Source organism: Rousettus aegyptiacus, unplaced genomic scaffold (assembly GCF_014176215.1).
Source record: "Rousettus aegyptiacus isolate mRouAeg1 unplaced genomic scaffold, mRouAeg1.p scaffold_m13_p_2, whole genome shotgun sequence".
NCBI lineage: Eukaryota > Metazoa > Chordata > Mammalia > Chiroptera > Pteropodidae > Rousettus > Rousettus aegyptiacus.
The window spans coordinates 26,822,794-26,849,490 of NW_023416295.1; the positions used below are offsets into that span (position 1 = coordinate 26,822,794).

Genomic DNA, 26,697 nt, shown 5'->3' on the forward strand with positions numbered 1-26,697 from the left:
CCATGTGTCTGTATAGACCCTTGCCTCACAAATATCTAGTGACTCCTAAAGTGCTTGCCGGAGGCTTCTGAAAAAAAAGTTCATGGAACATTTCCTGATTCCAGAATTTAACCTTGCATGAGCTCTAAGTTCTAGCAAAACTGGGAATATAAAATAGACTACAGGCCCAAGACGTAAACGTCAAACCCCAAATGTTTCTGACGAAGGAGAGTGCCTCAGCAGTGTTCTGGACTCAGAGCCAAGAGCTGGCTTTGTGGCCACTGGGGACATTGTGAACCAGCGAGGGAAGAATCAGCTCTTTACTCAGAGGATGGTGGCTGGTATTGCTAGTGTTGATTTGCAGTTAAAAGTCAGCTGGAATTAGATGTGAAAGAATTTAAACTCTGCTGTTTCCATTTAGGTTACTACCTGAAGACTCTGCCACCTAAAGGCCTTATTTACACAACATCACAATTAAATTTAACTAGATATATACTTGTATAAATATATGTGTATATATACATATATGTGTGTATATATAGCTATAGCTATATACCTATATGGACATGTAGGTTATACATATATATAGGTACCACACAATTAAATTTAAATGGATATATGTTTATATATATACACATATATATTTATATATATAGCTATAGCTATGTACCTACATAAGTATACAAGTATATAGGTATATAGATATACAGATACAAAGATGCACCACATCACTATTAAATTTAAATAGTTATGCATTTATGCATATGTAGAGAGCAAGCTATAGCTATATATCTATATAGATATGTAGATCTCTTCATTTAGATATATATCTGTATATATCTAAATAGATATCCATTAAATCTAAGGATATATATATGTGTGTGTGTGTGTGTACATAAACACACATACACACACACACACACACACATATATATTCCTTAATCCTCCCAACAGATAATATTTCCTCTACTTTATAGAGAAGGTTTGAAAAATTAGTTTGAGTTACTGTCTCGGAACAAGGGAATCACAAGGTAAAATCAAAACCAAGGTGTCTATTTCCAGATTCTTCTTTGCTCTCTTTGTACCACTGCATGCTTCACTTGCAGAGGACTGTTAAATGGCCAAAAGCTGTGCATATCCAATAGGACAAAGACTGTAAACACCAGCTGTTAGTTTCGATTTGTATGAACAATAGTTTTGGAAAACCATCCTGACATATGTGTTAGATTCGTTTTCTCTGTCAAGCTACAGTCAAACCCATGTGATTACTAGATACATTATAACAAGGTTCTTACAAATATTTCTCATAGCAAGTTCACCATAAATTAATTTGACTTTCACAGAAATAATTATAAAATTAGGCATCACTGAGAGTTTTCTTCACTCCTTGACATCTTTCATGAGCACCTGCATATCCAAGGAGACATTCATAAAGTTCTGTTATGTCCTCTGACAGTCCAGTTCACTTACATGGGAAATAAAATCATGTAAACAATAACAGGTTGAAAGGTTGTAGTAAATTGCTCTGCCTCCTTGGGCCTCAGCCTCCACATCTAAAATTGAAGGCTTTAACCACGAGACTTTCAATCTCCCTCTTTCCAGGAATTAAAATTTAATTTCTTCCGAGAATTTAAAAAAAAAAAAAAATCCTCTCAAAATTGAAAAAATGGTCTGTCACCAGTATCTGAAAGGTCATGACCAACATGGAAGGAACATCAGGTTGTCAAGTTTCTGTTCACAGAGTAGCTGGATGTGTCTCTCTTCACACTGAGCCGTTACCTTCCTAGAGCCAACCCAGTTCCCAACCAAAGAGAAACAGTTCTTGTACCTTCCTCAACTCTAAAGCAGGAAATGGGTGTGGTATGGACTACATTTTCCCCTCAGTAGATGTGCAGAAGAGAAGACTCGGGAAGGGGAGAGCAGAGAGAGGGTCAGCAAACCATGATCTTGTCACCAGCCAATGTCCAAAACAAGGCCATGCAGAGGTCACACAGAAGTATAACAAAGAGTGGTCATATAGAGAAGAAATCTAAGAACATTGTTTCCTAGAACTAGGAGGAACCTTAAAATGGACCTTAAAATGGACCTAGAACTAAGAGGAACCTTAAAATGTATTGACTTCATAGATACACAAACCAAGGCCAATTACCTTTTTTTCAGAGTGAGCGATTAAAGCCATGATTACAATCCAAGGCATCAATAAAGAAAGTTTTCTAATGTTTAGACTTATCAAAAAGAAAGAAAACAACAAAATTTCCCATGTCAGGAAACAAGGCATTTCTTCTTATAAGAATGACAGGGGAGACAAGTTTGCCATCTGTCACTGATTCCCATGTGGGTGAAAATTGGAAGAGATGACAAGGTTCCTTTCAAGACTAAGAGTCAATGAAAACTCGCTACTATGATGGAAATTCTTCCTGTGGTACAGGGAATATGAGTTTTTTACGTAGTGTGAAAGCAGGTTGAGGCATCTGTTTGAATGTTTCACCTCGTTGACTTACATCTGCATTGACAGCAGTGAGAATGGATAAGATATCTTCTTTTCTGCAGCCAGAGAAGAAAATATATTTTCAGTCTGGAGACAAAAACCATGTACCAGATCTTAAAGAAAAGATCTTAAAACAGTCTAACATGCCTAGATTCCAACTGGAATTCAAATATAAAGGAATACTTCTGAAATTGAAAAAGAAATGCTAAATTATTTAAAAATTTCAATTCTATATTCAGTGTTTAAGAACATTATAATAATTACGCCTTACATCGTCATGCATTCCTTGTTTTTCATTTAAGCTGGTAGAGATAGATAGATGGTAGTAGATAGACAGATGATGATAGATAGATGATAGGTAGGTAGATGATAGATGATAGATAGATAGATAGATAGATAGATAGATAGATAGATAGAGATGATAGATTATTTAAAAGGATAGGTAGGTAACAGAGATAGAGAAAGAGAGTCTACTATTAATAATACCCTTTCTATTCTTGGTTTGGAGAGGATAGAAAGATAAATATGATACAATTCTTAATCTTAAATACTTAGAACATGAAATATGTTCCAAAGATGGTATACACACAAAATTCATAAAATAAGGCAAAAATGTGATCGGCACTATATGAAAAGTAAGTTAAAGTTCCATGTGCAATATATACCAGAATGTTCCAGTGGTGGGCAAAATATATCATTGGAAACAAAGCACAGCTCTTGAGACAACTCATATTTGAATCACAATTCCATCACTCTCTGATTATGTGGCCTTAGACAGGTTACTTACTTCGCTATGCCTCAGTTTTCTCAGCTCTAAAATGAAGACCATAACTGAACCCATTTGGGTGATTGCCGTGAAAATTAAAATAGATAATTTATATAAAGCATTTAGAACACTGGCTACAATATTCCATTGACTACCATTTTTAGTGTTATTAGTATTACTACCACTTCTCATCATCACAGTTGTTATTTTTCAGGTGGGAAAGCAGGCCCTGACTGGTTCTCAGTCCTTTCATCCTGCTTTACACCAGCTGGTCTCTCTGTCCCCAAATCTTCCTGTCATTCACACTTGAAATATCACCTCTACTAAGATGCCTTCTCAAGTAGCTCCCCGGCCCTACTCTGTATCATTATCCTGTTTTGCTTTCTTCATAGTAGGTATCACTTCCTGAAATTATCTTATTAATTTTAATATCCAGTTACTTACATTTTTATTATGTTTCTTCTCACTGCACTGTAAACTCCATGTAGAAGAGATTTTGTCTCTCTTGTTCACAACCATACCCCTAGCTCAGTACTCAGCATAGTAGGCACATAGTATCCCCCTGATAAATATAGCCTTGTCCCTGAAGCCATAGGACATTGGTCTTTGATGCCTATGATGGAGATGGCGAGGTTAGTAAAGAAGAGGGAAAAGCTTAAGTGACTCAAGGCTCCAACCGTGATTCTCTATCCTGAATTCCCAGAAGAGCATTGTGGCCATTTCTAAAAATGGGGATTCAGAAGTAGAACCTCCTAGAGAACGCTGAGAAGATGAATGGAGGACTGTTCATATGGGATACAAGGTTCAAGGGCAACACAGTCTGGAAGACTGTGAAAAATGTGCAGGACTGACCCTAAGAAAGAGGTTGACTTGTCAGTCCTTCATTGGTCCAGCAAATAGTTACAAAGCTCAACAATATATCAGATACTATATCAGATGCTGAGAATATAGAATTAAATGAAGCTACTCTACCCTCCAGAAACTCAGAGATGGAAATTTTGGAGACATTTTCATGCAAGTACCAGTGGCTTCCCAGTATACCTAAAGCTGCCAAGAAGGGCTACGGAAAGATAGCAGAGAAGGAGTTCCAGAGCAGGACCTTGGTGAAGGCTTATTTCCAGGGTAGCAGGTAAGGAGCATGTGGCAGAGACAGAAGAAAAGTTGTCAGAGCCATGGCAAGAGATCAAGGATATTATAATACCAAGGGCAGAACATAGGCATTCAGTAAATATGAATGATTGATAAACGAATAAATGACAAACAAATAAAAGGCCTTCGTGCCTTCATTTATGCTGGTCCCTCTGCCCAACATGTCTTTCGCTCCAATTATTTACCTAACATTTATTTGTCATCTTTAGAAGCTTCCTCTGATCCTCCAAATCTGGGTGAGATTATGAATTCCCATAACATCTATGCTTTACAATGCATATTTACCACTGGGGATGCTCTTCTCAATCTATTTGTCTATCCCTCTAGATTGTGAGCAACTTGAGGCCCAGGACTGCATCTAGTTTTATACTGTTCCAGTTTATTTATCTTCCTTTCCACTGATATATTGATGCTCAATACAGGTTTGTTGGATGGATGGATGGATGGATGGATGGATGGATGGATGGATGGATGGATGGAGGATGGATGGATGGATGGATGCATGGATGGATGCATGGTTGTATAGTTGCATGGGTAGGTGAGTGGACAGACAGATGAGCAGAAAGTTGAATAGATGGATAGATGGACAGGAAGATAGGTGGATGAAACAACTCAAAACTCTTACCTTGGGACCAAGTCCTTCAAATGATTATACAGAGATTGAATATACCAACTACCTTCCGTCGTATTCCGAAAAGATAGGTAGCCAGGAACAGTGGCCAAACCAAGAAGGAAATCGGCATCATTTGGAAGACTGTCTTGAAGGGGAGGGAGTGTCAGCTCAGGATTTACAGCATCTGCTTCAGTGGATACAGGACGTTGTATCTTTTCACCTTGACAGGCTTGGATGAAGAAGAGTTTGGGTTTGTTAGCCAGATTAGGGCACTCCAGGCCTGTGAAGTGAGACGTGATGTCCCGAATGGGAATGAGAGCCCCATCTGAAGAGTAGACAGATCCAAATTTCCCATGGGTCAGAACACAGAACACGAAGCAGTCTCCATCAGCATTGCTCTTAAATTTTTCCAGAACTTCCTGCAGGATTTTTTTACTCACATCATTATATATATTTACATTGAACCCAAGCCACTTAAACACACGTGTAAGGCACTCTGTTGACAAAAAAAAAAAAAAAAAAAAAGTGAGGAAAATAATGAAATAAAATGAAATTGAGTGCAATGAAATAAAATGAAGGGGTCAGACAGTGTTAATGGTTATAAAAATTTTACCACAAATAGCCGGAAGCTTAGGATTTTTTTTTTTTTACTTTCATAACAATAAAATTTTATAATTAACCTGCTTTTTTTTTTTTTATAGTACCCACAGTGGTATAACAATGGTCTGAGTCAGCAGAGGCCAGAGTTTCATTCTATTTTACAGATCCTCGAGGGATCTGAAGCCCCATGACTCTCCCACAGTCACAAACCTGGTTAGTGGTGGAGCCAGAGCTCAAACTCAGGCTTTCTCCTGCTGCCCCAGCATGCTCTCCTCCAAACCAGAGAGTCATAAATGGTCAGGGATACTTGCCACTCTTTAAGCAGGTTGGTGATACCCCAGGTGCTATGGTCTAGAATATTGTGTCTCCCCAAAATTCATATGTTGAATTCTAACCCTCAAGGTTGAGGGTGTCAGGAGTGGGACCTTTGAGAGGTGCTTAAGTCATAAGGTTGAGCTCATAAAGAGACCCCAAAGAGCTCTCTCGCCCTTTCTGCCAAGTGAGGTTACAGTGAGAAGATGGCTACATAAGAAGCAGGCTCTCACCAGACACAGAAAAGCCAGAGCCTTGATCTTAGACTTCCTAGCTTCTGAAACTGTAAGAAGTAAATGTTTCTTGTGTATAAGCCACCCAGTCTCTGGCAATCTGGATGGACTGAAACACTAGGGGTACACAAGAGACTTAGAAACATTTATAATATCACCTTTACATTTAGGTGGAAGATTACAACTACAGAATGAAAAGAAGAAAATAAACAAATGATTTTAAGATCACCAACTTGCATTCAATACACCATTCCAGCCTTACCAGCATCTTTTTGGGTCCCTGATCTTTCTTTTAACTTTAATTGCTTGTCAAAGGTGTGGTTGTTGATAATAACACACTGGCCTCTATATGTCTGATCCATCTCGTACACAGCTTCCTTTTTGAAAGAAGAAGAGATAGAACCACTTATTTGGGAATCCTCATTGTAAAGGTTTAATGTTTCTAACCAACCACTCCATTTATCAGTACCAAAGGCAGAAAGTTCTCAAAATCCTGGTCCTGGTCTAGAATTAATAGATTAATTTACAAGGTGAAATGCCAAGCCCTGAATAACATTCAGACTTCACTTGGTTTGGCTGCAGAATGTCAATTCTCAGAGCTAAATACAGAATGTGTATTTTAACTTCGGCGAACCCAGAGTTTATGCAGAAGCATCTTCCTTTTTGGATTAGCAACGTGAAGAAAGCATAGGTGAGGATCTAGCAAGGCAAGTTATCAAATGGTAATTTTTTTTTCACATGGTAGTATTCAGAATGATCTGATTTCTCCAAAAACAGAGTAATCTCTTTAGCAGCGCTCACAATGGGAATTTTTAAATATATGCAATAATTTCTGAAGGCTGCTGGAAATAGCATATGATTACAAGTTATCAGAGTTAGCTTCAGGTACACCTCTGTATGACTAAAATGATCTCCTGAAGATGATGATACATCTTTAATCCAAGCATAAAAGAAGTCGCATCAGTCAATAAAAAAGAAATTTCCCTTTCTGGAAATAATACAAAGGGTATGTGTGACTGAAAGAACAATAGCATTTCCTCCAGAGCCAAAGGTCAACACATTTCTGATCATTACAGGAAAAGGTGGGAAGGACAAAGACAAAGAGAAAGGAAGGAAAACCAAGACAGACACAAAGAGGTCTGAGCCCTCGAAGTCATTAAGGGCTGGACCCCGGTTGAAGAAGCTCTGAAGAAACTGTCCAGATCTTCATGCTGGTTTCTGAAGTTAGAGTGTAAGCAAATGCTCCCAACATCTCCATGGAGACTAGGGTTACTCTGTTGCTTAGAAAGAGAAATACTCAGACTCTTCAAATATCTTCCCCTGAACACTTAGATGTTCTTGAAAAGGATGGGTTAACATTAACATCACATGAATCAGCTCAAATGTTCCCGGTAGAAAGCTTGGTTGGGTTGAGTCATCATTTATCTATCACTGGATAGAGAGAGGCTGGGCGGATTTGAAGGAGAAAAAGGAGAGAATAAAAAGGCCCAGAGACCCAATCTGGGCGAGGAAACTTCCAGACCACAGCCCTGGGATTACTTAGTCATGCTTTTGGCATTGGCTAAAGATTGCACTGCTTTGAGGTGTTCCTGCAAACTCTTGGTTTCTCTGAATAAGAATCAAGAATCTATCATAGAGAGGAAGACAACGAGTTAATTGTCATATGACAACAACAGGAAAAAGTATCTTAAAGTTTTTCTTCTCCCACCAGCAAGTTTTCAATAGAATCCGGTAAACTCTGCCCTTGGCTCTGAAGCTTGAGTTAGTTACTAACTATGGTTAAGGTTCAGTCCTGGGTGCTCAGCTTAGGCTGAGTCCGGTAACCACCAGACCTGAGAACACACAAAAAGGGACCCAAGCTGCAGTCATATGGAGCACCTGTACATTCCTCCTCACCTTGAGAGAAGGTAACACTCCAGGAAAGCCTTGTCTAAACTTTGAAATCACTGAATTGCAAAACCGAAAAAAAAATGTATTTAATTTTCAGAGAACTAGAGTTGTTGCCTGAACTCCTCTAGCTAAGAAGCAGTAGATCCAGCCCTTTGAAGAGTGAGCTCAAGTCAGCTCTGAGTTCAAATCCCAACTCCACTCTTTGCTAGCTGTGTCCTCTGATGAACTTTTCATATCACAAAGAGACTACACCAAAAACTTGTTTGTTCAGGCAGGTTGGCCCAGTAGCAGATTCTGGAATATTTTCCTGAGATCATGGTTTCTGGGTAAAGATTCAGGGCACTAAGCACACCATTGCCAAGTCCCTCCCCCTGGCCTCTTTCCTGAAAAAATACAAGCAGCATATGGAGCCACGCCACACCAGACATTCCCTCTGACTCAACGTTCTGCTCTGTCAGTGCCAGCCTGGGGGCTTCAGCCTCACCAGAGGTCCCTTCCCTCCCCACAGAAGGTGACCTAATTCTAAAGGGTTGCCTGCATTCCCCAGAAGCTGCAATGCTAGGCTTCCCAAGTAGAAACCACCTCTTCATCCTCCCATGGGAAAGCCTGGTATAATCTATGCATTCAGTGGCTTGCCCTGAATCGAGATAAGAAATAAATTCTCCACTAATTTGTAAACCTTCTTCCAAGTCACCTTGAATTGATTGGCATACATCAAATATACCTATTCCCGCCACACTGATCCAAGTTACAAAAGGTGTATTAGGAACATCTACCATTGCTCCTTGCAGACCCATCTTGCTAGGCCCCCTCCTGCTCAGGAAACAGGAAATGCATGAAATGCAAGAAATTTACAGAGTCGGGATGAGGGTTGAAAATCTAGACTTGATGGGTTGGTAAACCACATAGAGGTGCTGGGAGGGTGACATGCCCCGAGCTGGCATGAAAGCTCCCTGCCACTCCCAACTCCTATCTTGTCCTATGGATCTATTTCATAGGGATGTTCTTGAGTTGTATCCCTTATAATAAACCTGAAAAAGTAAACTGTTTAAAAAAATCTTGATTTGATGCAGAGATGGACAGATACCTAATCCTCAGCTACAGAAAAGTTCACTGGCCCATGACAAGAAGAGAATTAACTCTCTTCTTCCAAAGGGGAAGGTTCACAAAGACACAATGGCAAGAATATGAAATGACACATGCACAAGGATATTTATTCACTGAAGCATTATTTGGAATAACTAAAGACTAGAAATAACCCTAAGGTCCACCAATAAGGAGAGGTTGAGAGAAATACGGTACCTCCCCACAATGGCACAGGATGCAAAAGACAATCTCTATGCACATCTCCAGGAGATACTGTTATGTGAAGGAAGTAAGGTGAAGAATAGCATTTTAGCTTGCGACCTCCATTAGGGGAGATGTGAGTGGGGTTTTTGTCAAAAGTAGCTATAAGGTAAATCAGAAAACCAATAAAATGGTCATCTATAGGGGAGGGAAAGGGGCAGGGATGCAATCCAGACTTCCCTGTGTGTACTCTATTTAGTTTTTACTTTGACCCCACATAAATGTTTTATATAATTAAATACAAAATTAAAACATAGTCTAGGGCCCTCAACTTTTCTACATCCTCCTCCTCATCTACCCCACCCACACCACCCCCCAGCTCTTATCTTGAAACAGAAAGCCCCAAAGGGGACATAACGAAAATGTTCTGGGAAGGAGCTGATTCTGCCACTGGCTGTGTGGTGAACAGCACCAGAATATCTGTTTGAGGTGATAGGCAAGTCACCTCCAAGTCACTAGGGGTGTCTCCCTGCTGGAGCCCACCAGGAGGGTAACCTGTCTTCAACTCAGACCGAAGGTACACTGCCTCACTCCCAAGCTGCACAATACCAGGATTCCTCAGCTCTGAGGGAACAAATGCAAAGGAAGTTTAGTTTAACTTTCCAAAAGACTTCCTGCCTTTCTTTTTGCAAGGCACATTTCCCTCCTTTGGAATTTTAGAGTCCTGCTTACGATATACAAGGACCAGGCAGGTTGTTTTCTGGGTTTGTTCAGCTGGTTTTGAAAGCAGTTGAACAAATTTCCTGGAATTAAGGACATCACAGATGTAGCAGTGGATTCTGCCCAGGTTTCCTTGATTAGTCTCCTTCTTTGTGCTGATAAAATCAGCCAGAACAGGGATGAAGAATAAGCTTTAAGGTCTGCCTAGCTTTCTCTCTCAGAGAACGTTGTATTCTCTGTTGGCATCCACCAAGTCTCTGTGTCAGAAAGGAATGAATGAATGAAGGAATGAATGACCCACTGCCTGGCCATGTTTGGTCTTCTTTCCATTGTTTTCCACAGGGTACAGTAAGAAAATCCTATGCCACACTCAAAAATGCAGACTTGCTTTTTAAACGAATTAGGGGATGCTGCTTGAAATAGTTTCTTCTCATTAAATGCAATTGTTGGCAGTACCCTCTTATATAAGGAAACCTCTCAGGTGAATATGAAACACGAGATGATGTTACCAAGTATTATTTTATGCATCACTTCCTGGAGAGGTGCAGAATTGTCTAGATAACTTTTAAGACACCTTCCAACCCTGAGGGTCTATGAGAACATACGCAAGGCGAGGAGATGCCTCCCAAAGCCTTCTGCACTTCCAGCACCACCACAGCTATCTTTATCTTCATCTGGCCCTGGCCAGAGTCATCCAATGTCAGCAAAACAGCAGCACACACTTAGAAACAAAGGTTGAGCCACATCCCTTAGAAACTACTGCATTTCTGAGACAAAGGGCCAAGTCGCACACGTGCACACACATGTGTTTGTGTGTTATACATACACGACAGTATCTGAGCACATACAAAACTAGTTGAAAGACTAGGGGGATGGAATTAAGTTTAGTGGGCAAAAAATAAAAAACTTTTTGGGAGGAAAAAAGGGCTTTTGCTTACAGTAGACTACTGAGCATTGGCTTATAAATGTGGAAAGAATACTGGAGTTTGAAAATCATTGCTTTTTAATCACTATAGCCGATATTTAACCACACAAGAATCATCATTGGATGGTCAACCTAGAGGAAAATTTTTGATGCAGAGTAAAGTATTTGCTTCTTTTTAAAATATCGCCCCACTGCTTATTGGTTGCAAGAAGAAAATAGTAATTACATAAAATAAACTATGTAGTAAAGAAAGCAGACCCCATAATCAAAATCAGTGTCATGAATGAGGGACAGATGAACAACGTTGCTTCCAGATGTGATGCCTTGAGAAAGGTACATCGTTCATGTAATATACCTCCATGAATACATAGCTTGAATCTAACCATAAGGCCACACCATGGACACCAAAAATGAGGCAAGTTTCATTTTTCAGTAAAAGGTGGTAGTGAGGTAACTATATTATTTAAAAGTATCAATGTCATAAAAGGGATAGAAAAGTTGTAGAAATGTTCAAGATTAAAGGAGAATAAAGAAACATGACAACTAAATACGATACATGATCCTAGATTGAATTATGTAACGGAGAGAAGAAAAAAAGCTGTAAAGAATATGATTGGGTCAACAGACAAAATTAAAATATGGATATTTGACTTGTAGTATTATATTAATTTAACTTTATTGGCATTGATAACTATTCTGCATTTCTGTAACAGAATGTCCTTACTCTTAGGAAATGCACACTGAAATATTTGGAGGTAAAGAACCATGATGTATGCAAGTAACTCTCAAAAAGTTCAGAAAAAATTATGTGTTTGTGTATATAGATGACTAAAGACAGAGCATGCAAAAAATAAGACAAATGGGATAGAAAGTCAACGATAGGTAAGTGAATCCGAGTAAACAGTATACAGTGTTCTTTGTATTATTTATATTCTTTCAATTTTTCTGTAAGATTGAAATTATTTTTAAATTTAAAAATAAAAAATTATAACTGTAAAAATATAAAACTATGAAAGTAGTAAAGATGATATGAGAATAAAAAATAAAACTTTCACAAACAACCCAATTAAAATAGGGTAAAGGATTTGAATAGACATTTCTCCAAAGAAGATATACAACTAGCCAACAAGCACATGAAAAGATGCCCAACATCATGAACCATTAGGAAAATGCAAATCAAAACTACAATGAGATACCACCTCATGCCCATAAGGATGGCTATTATCAAAAACCAAGAAAATAAATGTTATCAAGTATGTGGAGAAACTGGAACCCTTGTGCATTTTTGGTAGAAATGCAAAATGATGCAGCTGCTTTGGATAAAAGTATAGTAGTTTCTCAAAAAATGAAATACAAAATTACCATATAATCCAGCAATTCCATTTTGGAGTAAACACCCAAAAGAAGTGAAAGCAGGGTCTCAAAGAATTATTTGTACTCTCATGTTCATATTCATAACAGCATTGTTCACAATTGCCAAAAGGTTAGAGCAACCCAAGCATCCACGGGTGGATAAACGGATATACAAAATGTGGTATATACACACAATGGGATATTATTCAGCCTTTAAAAGGAAGAAAATCCTGACATGAATGAACCTTGAGGACATTATACTAAATGAAATAAGACAGTCACGAAAGACAAATGCTGTATGGCTCCACTTACATGAGGTACCTAGGGTAGTCAAATTCATAGACAGAAACTAGAATGATGTTTGCCAGGTCCTACTTGGAGTGGGGAATGGGTAGCTATTGTTTAATGAACATAGTTTCAGTTTTACAAAATAAAAAAAGTTTTGGAGATTGGTTACACAACAATGTGAGTGTACTTAACAGTACTGAATTGCACATTTTAAGTGGTTAAGATGATAAATGTTATTTGTGTTTACCACAATTTAAAAAAAAAAATCTAAGGCCAAGCTAACTTCATCGAGGCTGACAAAATAGAACTGCCTAAGACTGCTGGGGAGAAACATAAATCCCAGGGAAGAATGTCATACGTCTCCCAAGTATCATAACCACGTTGTGAGGAACAGATTGCAGTTTCTCCCAATGTTTCGCCCTCTACTCACCCTTCCATCACTGAGCACTATAGCAATTCAGTTCTTGTGCTCTGGGGAGGACTGGCTACATAATTTGTGGGACCGAGTGCAAAACAGAAGTATGAGGCCCCTTGTTCATATTAAGAATTTCAAAAAGTGACAGTTAAGCATTAAAAATCATATTAAGAATTTCAAAAGAGTGACAGTTAAGCATTAAAAATCATGGGCCCTATGCGACTGCACATGCTGTATGCCCATGAAGCCAGCCCTGATCAAACCACACGGATAAGAAGAGATGACACACAATACAACACAGTGGTGTATGGGAGTCAGTTCAAACCAGCTGGTGAGAGTCATTGTGAGATTTTCAAAAATTCTGCAATCCAGTTACTATCATGTTGGTAACTTGAAATCAGCCATGAAATCAGCCTCTGTCTATTTGTCTGTTTCTCTCGCTCTCTCATTCTTGAGGGCAAAGGGTCAAGAGTGGAGCTGGTGGTTAAACATTTACCAACGTACCGATGAATTTACTGATGAATTTACTGGTAACGTTGAAAGACATTGTTTAATGTCCGAACAGGAAAAAACTTCTTTTCCTTCAGGGGATGGCACTACCCGGATACCTAGAAACAGAATCACAGATAAGAAAACAAAAATCACCTTCTTACTAGTTGCATTCCAAGATAACAAATCAGCAAAAGAACTTATTTTACAGCGACCTATAGGTTTGCAGTGCTGTTTACTTAAAGAGGCCTAAATATATATCCAGAAAAAATGTGAATTTATAATAATAAATAAATATCATCATTATGTTTTCATGTCTTGTATTGTTATATTTTGTTTCTTATTGTTTTAATGTTTTTATTATTTTTATTATTTTATTAGTTCCTTAAAATTTATTATATATTTACTAAATACTATTTCAGAACCTATGGTGCTTAATGTGTCAAATAATCACCAAGTAGAAATTATAAAAGCATCATCTCAAAAAATGAAACCAGAACTCAGACCATAATAGCAAAAAGAAAAAGGGAAGGAAGAAAGGGAGAGGAAGAAAAAAAAACATCTAAAAGTGGTAATTAAATAAATGTTATGTACATAAAATGTATTTCTATGGAACCATTAATAAGAATGAGCTATTCCTACATTATATAAATGGGCAAATGTCAGATATATTAAGTAAGAATAAAGCAAGTTATAGAATGTGATTAGCATGATCTTAGTTAAATATATATTAATCTACACACATACACATAATTGTCTCTTTAAAGATAAAGGGTACAATATTAAAACCCTAACCCCCAACGTGACAGTATTTGGTGTTTGGACCTTTGGGAGATAATTAGGTTTAGAGGAGATCCTCATGATGGGATTAGGTATCCCTTTAAGAAGAGGAAGGGAGACCAGAGCTAGCTCTCACTCACTCCTTCTCTCCCCCTTCCTCCCAGCCCCTCTCCCCCAACTTGCCCTCCTCCTCCCCATGTAAGGACACAGTGAGAGGTGTCTTTGTGCAAGCCAGGAAGTGAATCTGCCAACTTCTTGATCTTCGACTTCCTCACCTCCAGAGCTGTGAGAAATAAATGTTTTAGACACACACACACACACACACACACACACACACACACACACACACTAGAAAGGCTACAAAAATATACTCCAAACAGTGGTTATTTCTGGGGATGAAGGAAAAAAGAAAAAGAGATAAACTTTTACCTTATACAGTTTGTATGGTTGTTATTATTTTACTTTTACACATTTTTTATACACATTTATAATGATAAATTTAAAATACTAAAGCACATCAGACTCAAAAAAACTCAGAAAGTTATCCAGGTTGTTCTTAAATAGAGCTTGTGCCCTAATCAAAAGCAATGAACTTTGTCTTAGGATCATACTTACAGAAAAGTCTAAAATCTGTATACCTACTATCTAAAAAGATAGTCCTTTAGTCTTTCATCCTAAATGGCAGAATTAGGCCCTAACTCTTAGGACTGTTGAAAATCACCATTAAAATATTAATTGACACCTATATGTAATAATAAATATATATTTGGTCTCTGCTTCCTTTCAGGGCGCACAGCTCCTAAAACCCTTGGAATCTCTGAAGTGATGTCTTCTGTACACTAATGAGATGACTAGTGGTTGGGGGCTCCAGGATGAGGATTCAGGATAGGGGCTTGTTGCCTGGGGAACCAACAATGTGATCAGAGGAACTTACGGCCCTACCTGCAGACCTCTAGGAAGGGGACAAGAGCTAGAGGTTGAATTAATCGTATCGGCCAATGATTTAATCCATCATACCTACATATGAAGCCTCTATAAAAAACCTTAACTGAAGTGTTTCGTTGGGTTGGTGAACATGTGGAGGTGTGGGAAGGGTTAACTGTCTGGAGAGAGCATGGAAGCTCCATGTTGTTCCCCCACACTTTACCTTATGCATCTCTTCCATTTGGCTGTTTCTCAGTTGTATCCTTTTATAATAAACCAGTAATCTAGTAAGTAAACTGTCTTCCTGAGTTCTGTGAGCCATTCCAGCAAATTATTCAACCCTAGGAGGGAGTCATGGGAACTCCCAGTTTGTAGCCACGTTGGACAGAAGCTATGGGTAATCTGGGGACTGACTACTTGCAATTGATGTCTGAAGTGGGAGGCAGTCTTGGGGAACTGAGTTATTAACTTGATTTAGTTAGGTTCTGTGCTAACTCTTGTTAGTGCCAGAACTGAGTTTAATGTAGGACATCCCATGCTGGTGTCCACGGAAAACAGAAAAAATTATCTGGTGTGAAACACCCCACACATCTAGGATCAGAAGCGTTCCAGAAGTATTTATTTCTTCTGAAATAAAGATCAGTCCTCGAGACTCATGGAGGCATTTACTACAAATAAACTAGAGTGCCTTCTGCAGAGTTCAAATATCCAAAAATAACCTATCTACCCCATGTTTTCTTTGTGTGGGCTACTACACTGCAGGAAAATGGCAATGTGATTAGGAAAAAAAATCTCAGTGATCAGAGTTCAAGTAAGGACTCCAAATATATTTTCGACATCGACTTCCTGCTTTTAATTTCTCACTTGATACCTTGGCAGTTAGAAGACCTGTTTTTATTCTTTAGAACTCTTACTTAAATTATACATTTATTCATTGTTTCAGTTATGGTTTGAGATTTTGCCAGTTTAACAACAATATATTTTGTTCCATAGTTCATTTTATATTTATAGAATTCTTAGAAGTTTCCTTTTGGCTAGTTTCGTTTTTAACAGGAATTTGCACATTAGATTGACTCGCTGAACTAAAATATGGGTGTGCCATAAAAGCTTCGTGCCATAAAAGCTTCATGAATATATTCATGAGTTTTTATTTATAGCTCTTGTTTAACAGTGGAGAAATTGACTAGGAAAAACACAAGTTTTTGCATATTGATAAATGGTGAGGCAGCCAGGTGTGATTTCAGCCCTGCGCTATTACCTCTATATAATATCACAAAGATATTATCTTTACAAGACAGACTAAATAATAATAATAGCAATAATTCTCTGATAGAAATTTCTGAGAACATGAAAGCTTTCATGACTTTCCTCTCTGACAAAGCAACACATATTGAAATGCTTAACTCTTGGCCAGACATGTATTTATAGGAATTATAAAATTCTTACCTTCGAAAGAAAACCAGGAAGTAAGTACTATCATTCTCTCCACTTGATAGATAGGGAAAGTGAGACATAGAAATGCTAAAGAAAGGGCCACTACACCACTAATAAATAGAGTCTTGGCAATCTGACTCCACAGATATCATTCTTAATCCCTGTGCTATCCTGTCTCCATTTTTATGTTATTTCATTCAAAACGATTTTCTATACTCTCCCTCCCACATAAGAATGAGATGAAGACATTTGTCTAAAACTACTTTCCCCCAGTAGAATATAAGTTCCCAAGAGGAACTTCCAAAATTGTGTCTTGTACGAAGTATGCATTCAATAAATATGTGTTGAGTAAACAAATGCAGGAGAGTGCTGGCTCTCCCAAGAGAATATTATCAGAGTAATGAGTAAACATCATACATGACCAATCAGTTTAAGAATTCCTATGGTCTGGTACAAGCAAGGATAAATTAGTTACCTTTCTCTTTTTTATATTTTTCTATCTTTCTCCCAAGACTAGGTGCAACTTTTGCACAGAGGTCCTCCAGCAACTTCACATTATCTTCATCTATTTGAACTTGTTTCTCCAGTTGTCCCAGGAAACTTAGAGAGCTCTGCAAGAGAATTGATGGAGTTACATTTACTTGCCTACTGATTATTCATTTACTCATTAAACACTACCTGTGTGGCCACTGGGCACCACGTTTTCCATTGATAAATAAGGTAGAGTGTTTATCCCTGAAGAATTCAATAGTATGGGGAACAGGCATTACCAAGTAACTCTCTATACCAGACACCAAATATATCTCTCACTACATACCAGGCAGTGTTTGCTGTATAATAACCTCAAACATAATCCAATGAGGTAAATACTCTTATAATCTCCATTTTAAAGATGAAGAAACTGTGACACAAAGAGGTTCAATAAGTTGTCCAAGGTCACAGACCCACTAGTGGCAGAGCCAGTGTTTCAACCTTGGCAGTTTGATGTCAAAGTCGATCATATTAACCATTCAGCTGTACTGCCTCTAACTCGCAGCTGTAGATGACATAATAGAGTAAGGTACCAGCAAAACAGAGGCACCAAGGAAATGAGAGTAAAATGTTTTGAAAGAATTTTATATTTGATATTTTAAAAGAAAAAAGTATCTTATGTACTTCTGGGAAAAGCTGCAAATTGGCTAGTATTATTTTAATATTGAATTATATATGGGATAGAAGGCACCATAATATTTTTAATGATTAGGGCTTCTCGATTAAGCTGGTTTAAAAAAAAAATACATGAACGAAACTATATTAGAGCCCCCAGAAAAGAGAAACTACCCAGAAAGTGAATACTGAACACTATCTAACTGTATACATAAGCATCAGCAGAGTGAGAACTAGGGAAGAGGTCTCCAAATATGTTGAAGAGTTGAACGGTTGAGAAGGGACAGTATGTTCAGAAGTATTGAGGAGACTTGAGTACGAATCGTGAGTGAGAGCTAGGTCATGGCTGGAATGGTGAGCGGGTATCAAACCGTGAAGGAACACACACACCATGAGAGGAATTTAGGCAAGAGTCCCATGGGGCAAGGAGTGCCAACAGTAGTGGGGTTTTTTTGTTTTGTTTTGTTTTGTTTTGTTTTTGCCTACAGCACCTGGTATTCCTTGGGGGTCTCCCATCCAAGTACTTGCCTGGCTCAACCCTGCTTAACTTCTGAGATCAGATAAGAGCAGGGGTGTTCAGGGTGGCATGGTCGTAGACTCCCAGCAGTCGTTTTTAAGAATAGTAACATGAACAGATTTGTTTTCAAATAGAAGCATTTGGGAGAGGTTGGAGAAAGAAACGGATTAGACAGAAAATATTGTTAGGAAGATTAAATATGCTAGTGAAGAGATGATCAAGACCTGGCCCAAAGCTCATGGCGGAAATGCAGAGATGCCACTGGATTTAAGAACATTTCCGAAATATCATTTTGTGAGTTTGGGAGATCAGTTAGAAGTAGGTGAAGAAATGAAGAGTCAAAGATGACTTCACAGATGACTTATTTATCTGTCACTCATCTTTTCCACATAGCAGGCTTCACACAAGCTGCACATGGAAGACGAAACATGAATTGTTTCTTGAAGGTTAACTAGGCATTCGCTGCCAACATGGAAAAGACATTCCAGGTGTGTGTGTGGGGGGGGGACCCACATGGAGAAAATGATAAGAAACTAAAACTCTGGTTATGCAGAGGTTCGTGGTGGCTTCAGCAAGAATAGTTTCATTGGAGGGATGGAAACTGAAGCTATATTGAAATGCATTATAATGTGACCGATAGTTGAGTTAGTGGAAAGTGTGTAGACTATTGTTTCAAAAAGTTTGGCAGTAGAGGGAAGGAGGAAGTTAGAACAGTAATACAGGATGAGGAAGGGTTAATTAGAGTGCATGTATCTGGGGTGTGTATGTGTGTGTATTTTCAAAGAAGGTACTTGAATCCCAACAGCCAAGGGAAAGGCCAGAGTTACAAACTTATCTAATCAAAAAAGAGATTATAAACTATCAAGAAATTTCAGACACAGGTAGGAGAACCAAAAGGCAAAGAGGTATGTTCCCATCTGTAGCCCCAGCACACCAACAGCTTGGCCAGAGAATAAAGCAGGAGCAGGGAGATGGTGAAGGAAGATTCATCCAGAGTTGATCAGCTGGGCAAACAGGTTGTGGGGAAGCCCCAAACATGCTGCAGTGGTAGGTTATGTGCAAATGAGCTGTCTCTGAACCTTAAAACAGAAACTCCTATCTTGATAATATCCTTCCAGGAGGAAGAAAAAGGGCTAAGACATGATTCCAGAAGCAGTGATGAAATTTCTTTACACTTTGAGGAGTTTATCAGATGTTTAGTAAATGATGCATTTCACACACACACACACACACACACACACACTTCAAATGGAGTCTGTACACTAGTTTTAGAACACCACCCTGTGACAGATGGTTACTAGACTTATTATGGTGATTGCTTCATAAGATATATAAATGTTGAATCATTATGCTGTACACCTGAAACTAATACATTGTATGTCAACTATAGTTAAAAATAAATTAAAAAAAAAAAAGAACACTACCCTGGCAAATATTGGCAGAAAGTGTCTGAAAGTTCTTTTGCTCTGGTTCTTTGCTGAAACAAGTAAATTTAGGTGTGGTTTCCTTTACGTCCACCTTCTGTGTTGAATGTTACACTGAGATCAAATTTCCTGACAGTTTGAGTCTCTCAGGGAGTGTGAAGGCAGCTATAGTGTTACAAGTTTGTATGAAAGGTATCAAGAAGAAACCTAAAGCACCCTACATAAGTCATTTTTATCCCTCTAGAGGGACCATATGAATTTAGAACCTTTGCGGTTTGGCTGAAGAGTGTTCTTCATGCAGGCCCTTCTCCACTGGCTAGTAACGAAGTTATTTCTGTGATAAAATCTTTTGCAATTGGAATTGCAGATAAATCAATCTTATTAAGTCCTGGTATGGAAACTCATCTGGGTGGCTGAGATTGTCCTCTACACATTTCAGAAGGCTGGCCTGATCCCCAAATCCCATAGACATCAATCTGGATTATCTGAGGTGTACAACTCAGCCACGATTCTGACTTGAAGAATTAGATCTCCTTCAGAATAAAGTTGAGATCGTTTGGAATCCAGGAAGTAAGTGCAGTTTTCCTGAATTTGACCAGGTAATTCCACAGTTCAATGCCATCAAACACTTCTCCTTTTACTGTTGTACCCAGTGAGAAAAATAAAATCGTCTGACTTCTTGAGCATGGGCTTTTGATTATTTAAAAGCAAATTTAGCAGGTGAGAAATGTTTGGAATGTTTCTGACCACAAAAATGTTTCTGTAGCCACAAATGCCTTCAAGCAGAGGTCTAGGACCTGTGAAAGACACAGAGACAGAAATACATTCCCCAGCTTTTTTTAGTGGAAAATCATGGTTCAGTATTGAGCATATGGGGAACTCCTTTTACAAATCTTCTCCCCATACCCTACCCCATTGTGAGGAGCAAGGACTTCTGCTTAACACATGCTGAGAGGTGTAACAATAGAAAGTAATCTCATTTTACTTATAAATCTGGAGAATGAAATAATTGTGAGAGGATGCCCAACGCTCAGCAAATATTAACAGAATAACCTAGAGAGCTTTTCAAACTACAGGAATCTCTTCTAATGTTGAGAAATTCTGCATTCAAGGTAAATTCTGTCATTTGAATATATAATTGCTTTGCACCAATGTAAACACAAACATATCAAAACATTATCTGAAACAACCCCCTCTTTTTTTATTCTCCAATAACTTGTGGACGCTTAGGCTATATGTGTGTGTATTATATAGTAGTCCTCCCTTCTCCTCGGAGAAATATGTTCTAAGTCCTCCAGTGGAAGCCTGAAGCCTTGAATAGTACCAAACCCTAAAAGTACTATTTTTTTCTTATACATACACATCTATGCTAAAGTTTAATTTATAAATTAGGCACAGTAAGAGATTAAGAGATTAACAGCACTTAATAATAAAGTGGAATAACTATAATAACATACCGTAGTAAAAGTTTTTCAAATACAGTTTCTCAAAATATCTTATTGTACTATACATACAATGCAGAGATGCTGGGCAAAGGGATGATTGCAACCTTGGCTAGACAGAATGGCCCAGTGACAAATTTCATCACACTATGGAGAACAATACACAATTTAAAATCTATGAGTTGTTTATTTTTGGAATTTTTCATTTAATATTTTCAGACCAGAGTTGACCAGGGGTAACTTAAATGGTGGAAAGAGAAACAACAGATAAGGAGGTCTACTGCATATATATCACATATTTATAATGCAGGCTCATTAAGCCCCGGAATGGATATACACATGGGTTTTGAAATTGCAAAACATTATCACACAAATAAATTCTTTACCGGCCAGTGGAAGAGAGCCTGAATATCTCTCAAGCAAAAAGAAAGGGTTCTAAATTCATACAGTGTCTAGAAGGACAAAATTGACCTTAGTAGGGTGTTTCAGGTTTCCATACACATATATATTTACTTGTAGAAAGAGGAATTAATGAAGATTTAAGAGAGTACAAAAATAAATAAAAACTTAAAAGAGAGTGTAGTATATAGTGGCTATATACTCTGACAACATATATATTAACCCTAAAAACCCAAATGGGGAGACAATGGGTTTAGCACGTGCAAAATAAATGTTTCAACAGTTGTGAATAACCATATTGGTAGTAAAAGTATTAATATGATATTCTGAGAGTGTCATATGTACAATGTGGGATAAAGCAAATTACCTGTTACTAATTCTATTATCCTCTATGATGTGAGGACCTACCAGTAGGGAAAAAAGAAGATACAGGTATAATATAGAAGAGGTTAATTACAAATGTGAATTTGACTTGAAAAAGTAATATGAATTCATGAAGTGATGACCTGAAACCCATTAAATCCATGAGTTAAAACTTATGTTTTTGTTATAATGGGTCACTTTCAGAATATAACAGAAAACCAGTCAATTATTTTGAACATTTTTATCTAAAAGAAAGAATCAAGGACTTATCTATAAACTGTATTGCCTAGTTACCAAATAGTAGATTAAGGGAAAACAAAATCATAGAATATGAATATCTCCATTTTGCAACATACAAAACTGATGAACATCAACAGTTGCTAATACCAAAAAAGAGAGAAAACCAGGAATTGTGTACCTCCCAATGAAAGAACGCAACACAAGACTACCGTAATCTTGCCAAAATGATCAAACCTGAGTCTGATAAAGACTCTGAATCCAGCTGCCAATTTACAGGAAATGCAGAAGACAGAGGAGGATGCTGAACTGCACCAAATGCACAAAATCAGCAAAACCTGGACTGGGGAAAATTCTGTGGGCCAATTGTCCCGGAGATCTTCAACAGATTAAATTTTAAGAAAAATAAAGTGAATAAAAAGATACAAAGAATAAAAAGATACAAAGGAAAAGAATGTAAGAAACAAAAACAAGAGGATATCCAAAGAGGCTGTCTAAGGAAGAAAATTAATAGATTCTAACCAAGGGCAATAACTATGAGAAAGTTATTTCTTTGCACAATCTTATCACGGTGGTTTGTTTCATCCTGCTAATATCCCCTCCCCCCCCCCCATTATTCATTGTAAAGTCGCATAAACGGAAAGTGTTCAGGCCATTTTCTCAGATGGAAAGAGAAGAGGGAAGATTGCATCATTCTATTCATTCATGCCTTCATTCAAAGCACCATTTTCTAACAAATTCTAGAGGTTCTGGGGCTGTAAGATGAGTAAGAATCAGTCCCCACCCCCAAAAATGCACAATAAATCTTCAGGAAAAAAGAGCCTCAAGAGATAACCAATCAAAGGATACAAGAGGCTAAAATCCCTGAAGGTTCTGAAAAGGGGGAAGACTCAAAGATTGTGACCAAAACAGAGAATTAACCTGCTACAGATCTGACACCAGAAAACATGAATTACTATCATTGTCCTCATTTGTTTGACCTATCACATGTTTTACCACATGTAAAACAGCTTCCCATTCCTCGGTAATTTTTCTTAAAAGAAAAAAAAAATCTAAGTTATTTATCAATAATATCAATTGATCTGGAGAGAATATGGTATGAAAGGGATACACATATAGGCTCGAGACTGTTGGTGAGGTTCTCATCCATAAGTTGGAGAGGGAAATTCATGGCTGTTCACTTAGTGTTACATAACTTCCATACATGTTACATGTTATTTTTTGAGTGTTATCAAACATTACCTAACTTAAAATCTAATAAAAATAACAACTGAATAACACAATTAATGTTACATGGTAAAATTTTAAAATTGGCCCCTCCTCGAATTAACTAACTTGCTTGACACAAGCTGTTACTGGAGTCAAAAGAAAAAATATAAAGTATTGAGGCCTGGAAGAGAGACATGCAGCTATTTTCCTGCCCTTAAATGTGATCAATATAGCAAAGATATTAACAAATAGCATTATATTAATTTTAAAAACATCGTTATTACTTCAAAGCACCTATACAGTGCTTTACAAAGCACATCCTCAAACATTTGTATCATTTGATTTTCACAGAAACCTTACATGGGAGACACTGCAAAGTCCATTGAAAAAGACACAAAGCTCCTTCACAAACCTCAATTAATGTCGACAACGGATGGCCAATTCCCACTCTACTGTTACTTCCCACTTCCTCATTTCTTTCTTGTGCCCTGAACATTTCAGTATCATAAAGCACAGGGGATACCGATTGGTTACTGTGTGCCAAATCTGGGCCACTTCCTAATGCTTTATGAACGTTATTTTCTCTAATCCTTCCAATAGTCCTTGAAGGAAACAGTACGATTGCCCACAACAAGGACAGATGAGAAGATGGAGGAGACTCAGAGATGTTCTGGCACTCGCCTCACGTGTGGGGAGAAGCTGCTAGTAGAACCAGGCCCACGTGACACTGAAATCGATGCTCCTCTCTGTTATATGATACCATCCATCTCCAGCAAAATAAATACATCTCAAAAACACTTTCCAGCACCTTCCCAAACACTGAGTGAGTCAAGGTTCACAAAGACCCCATTGTATATGACCTACTCACCTTCTGCTCTTTAGGCATCAATTCCTTCAGAAGGAAGTTCATGCTCTTTAAGGTATCCGAGTCGATGTTTTCTGACAGTTCGTAGAGTAGGTTTCTAAGACATACGCCCAAAAAGACAAATGAAGCCTCACACTTGCAGAGGACAGCACAGTAAATTGAGCGCTTTTACAGACGTTCTCTCTCATGTAAATGGTTACAACCCTTTGAGCAGACAATTATTAACCCCATTTTTTAGATTCAAAAACAACTTTCAGTTTCAAAGTGACCTATTAAATTAAGATAACACAGTAAGCATTAGGGGACAGGACTTCTGCTTCCAAGTCCAGTGCGAAGAAAGCAGAAAACACAATTTTGGTGTGACCTCCCATCTCCTGACTCCATTCTCGAAATTCAGGCTTATGTTATCGGCTCTTGTCAGAGAGAACATGATGCCAGTCAATATAAAGTCCACTGCTGAAAACAAGACTACCCCAACTTATGGATAGTCATATAATGGGCTACCGGAAAAACTAAATATTTCATTCACACATGAATACCTCCAAATGGCTTCTCTTGGCAGGATGGAACAAAACTAAGGGAAGCCACCACCAAGGCCAGAGAGGCCCAATCTCTCATCTCACTTAGAGCTGAGAAATCTCTTAGTTAGAATCAATGTATCATCCAAAGTGGTAGGTAAGCAAAAGGTCTCAATCTCAGCCTCCTTTCAAAGTCCAATGGCCTGAATGGACACTACCAAATGGAAAGCCCTCCTGCCTTGATCACAGACGCCTCCTCACCTGAACAGAGACACCTTCTTTTTCTTGGGCAGCAATCTCTCCACCTGCTCTTTGGTGTAGCTGAGGTACTTCAGCAGTGAGTTCTGCTTGATGATATAGAGGAGCTCCGCCAGGAAGAAGGGGTCTTCCTCACTCAGCAGCTTCCCTGTCAACAGATGATTAAAAATATCCAAGGCTGAGCTGCATTTCTCCAGATTCTTGTGGGAGACGAAGTCTTGACAGAGAAACTTTAGTTTCTCCACCTCTTGATTTCCTAGTTTATTGTCAATATCCAGAAGCTTCTCGCGGAAGTTCTCAATCCCATTATCATGTGAACTGGAACTCATACTCAGGCCTCGAGATGCCGCGGCCATTCTGAAAGAGGCAGAGAGATGGGACAGCATGTTAGAGAGTAGACACAGGGCACCTCAGCTTCCCAGGCCCTCTCCCATTTCAGCCTCCTCTGTTCCAGGCACTAAACTTGCCTAGAAATGCTGAAAAGTAAAACTTGCCAAAATAAAAAGTACTTCAAAAAGCCATAGCCCAGAAATCTCAACCCCAATTCTTGTATGCCAACCCTTTAGGAAGACTGGAGGGAGCTTTTATTGGAACTCATCTACCCTGATTTCTGTGAAATCAAAATGTCCCCCATGAGTGCTTGTTAAAAGGGAGGACGACTCATCACAATTTCTCCCGGTTGGAGTTCTTCCGGGTCGGAGCTGCTGATTCATTCCCACCAAATGGCAAAAAGAGGACTTAGATTTATGCCTACATTTTAGAAATAAAGCAATCTGGAGATTTATATTTCTTAAGTGTCTAGCAACCTAAGGACAATGAGGTGACCATAACAGGGCAAGCCTGTGTCCCACAGAAAGAGAAGCCGTAATCCTAGACCCCAGAAATAAAGGGAATGTTTTATACAATTGTTGCTCAGATCAGTGTATGAAATCGCAAATTACCTAAGTCAATATTTCCAATATTTCCAACTACCAGTTCATAAACCATGGCATTTTCCACTAAATTTCATTCTGTAACGTATATATTCATGATGCAAGACTTGGCTATTTAGAAACAGGAAACTACTTCCTAAGGAAACTACTTCCTTGGCTATTTAGAAACAGGAAACTACATCGGGAAAAAAACAAAACAAATAACAAAAGAGTGGTTGTATCTAGGTGGTATAATTATAGATAATGTAAATTTTTTTCTGAGCTCCTATTCAAGTTCCTCTCAAATTTTATGCAATAAATATATATTACTTACATTGCTGGAAAAAAGAAACCAAAAGGAAAATGCCATGAGGTCTTCCCTTCTAATAGCCCTGCTAGAAACCAAGTGACTGGGTTTTTTGGTGATATAATTTTATTTCAACACATCATACGTTTGCCTTGAATTTTCCTGAAGATTCTAAATCTCCAGCTTTGGTGATGCTGCCAAACTTTGTCTCTTGTTTGTAGACTAGCATATTTCTGCCAGTAGAAGGCTGTGTCAGAAACTTCCTGGGCCTTTTTAAACTTTCATTTTCTCTGGGAAGGCTAATAAATCCAGGCAGAAATAGTGTCGTTGCTGAAAATGAGAGTTTTTGCAAGTTTCTATGTTATGAAGCAAGGGAAAAGCCGGAGTGCAAACCCCCAGTGCGGGCTGGCAGGGAGAGGGAAGGGGTTAATTAATTACATACCTTCAAATCAAATT

The 26,697-nt window shown here is 38.3% G+C and overlaps 1 protein-coding gene and 1 pseudogene across 1 annotated transcript; both read right to left on the reverse strand.

Moving 5' to 3' along the window:
- Positions 1 to 1,288: 1,288 nt before the first annotated feature.
- CASP10 (caspase 10) lies at positions 1,289 to 26,640 on the reverse strand. The gene is made up of 8 exons (XM_036237985.1): positions 25,626 to 26,640; positions 25,027 to 25,380; positions 24,251 to 24,344; positions 17,121 to 17,256; positions 13,523 to 13,626; positions 6,403 to 6,517; positions 5,008 to 5,491; positions 1,289 to 2,523 (listed from the first exon to the last, which is right to left on the reverse strand). Exons 1-8 carry the CDS (start codon positions 25,655 to 25,657, stop codon positions 2,379 to 2,381), a joined length of 1,464 nt encoding a protein of 487 aa, XP_036093878.1. The 5' UTR covers positions 25,658 to 26,640; the 3' UTR covers positions 1,289 to 2,378.
- Positions 18,271 to 18,389, reverse strand: LOC118614551 (annotated as a pseudogene).
- Positions 26,641 to 26,697: the final 57 nt, after the last annotated feature.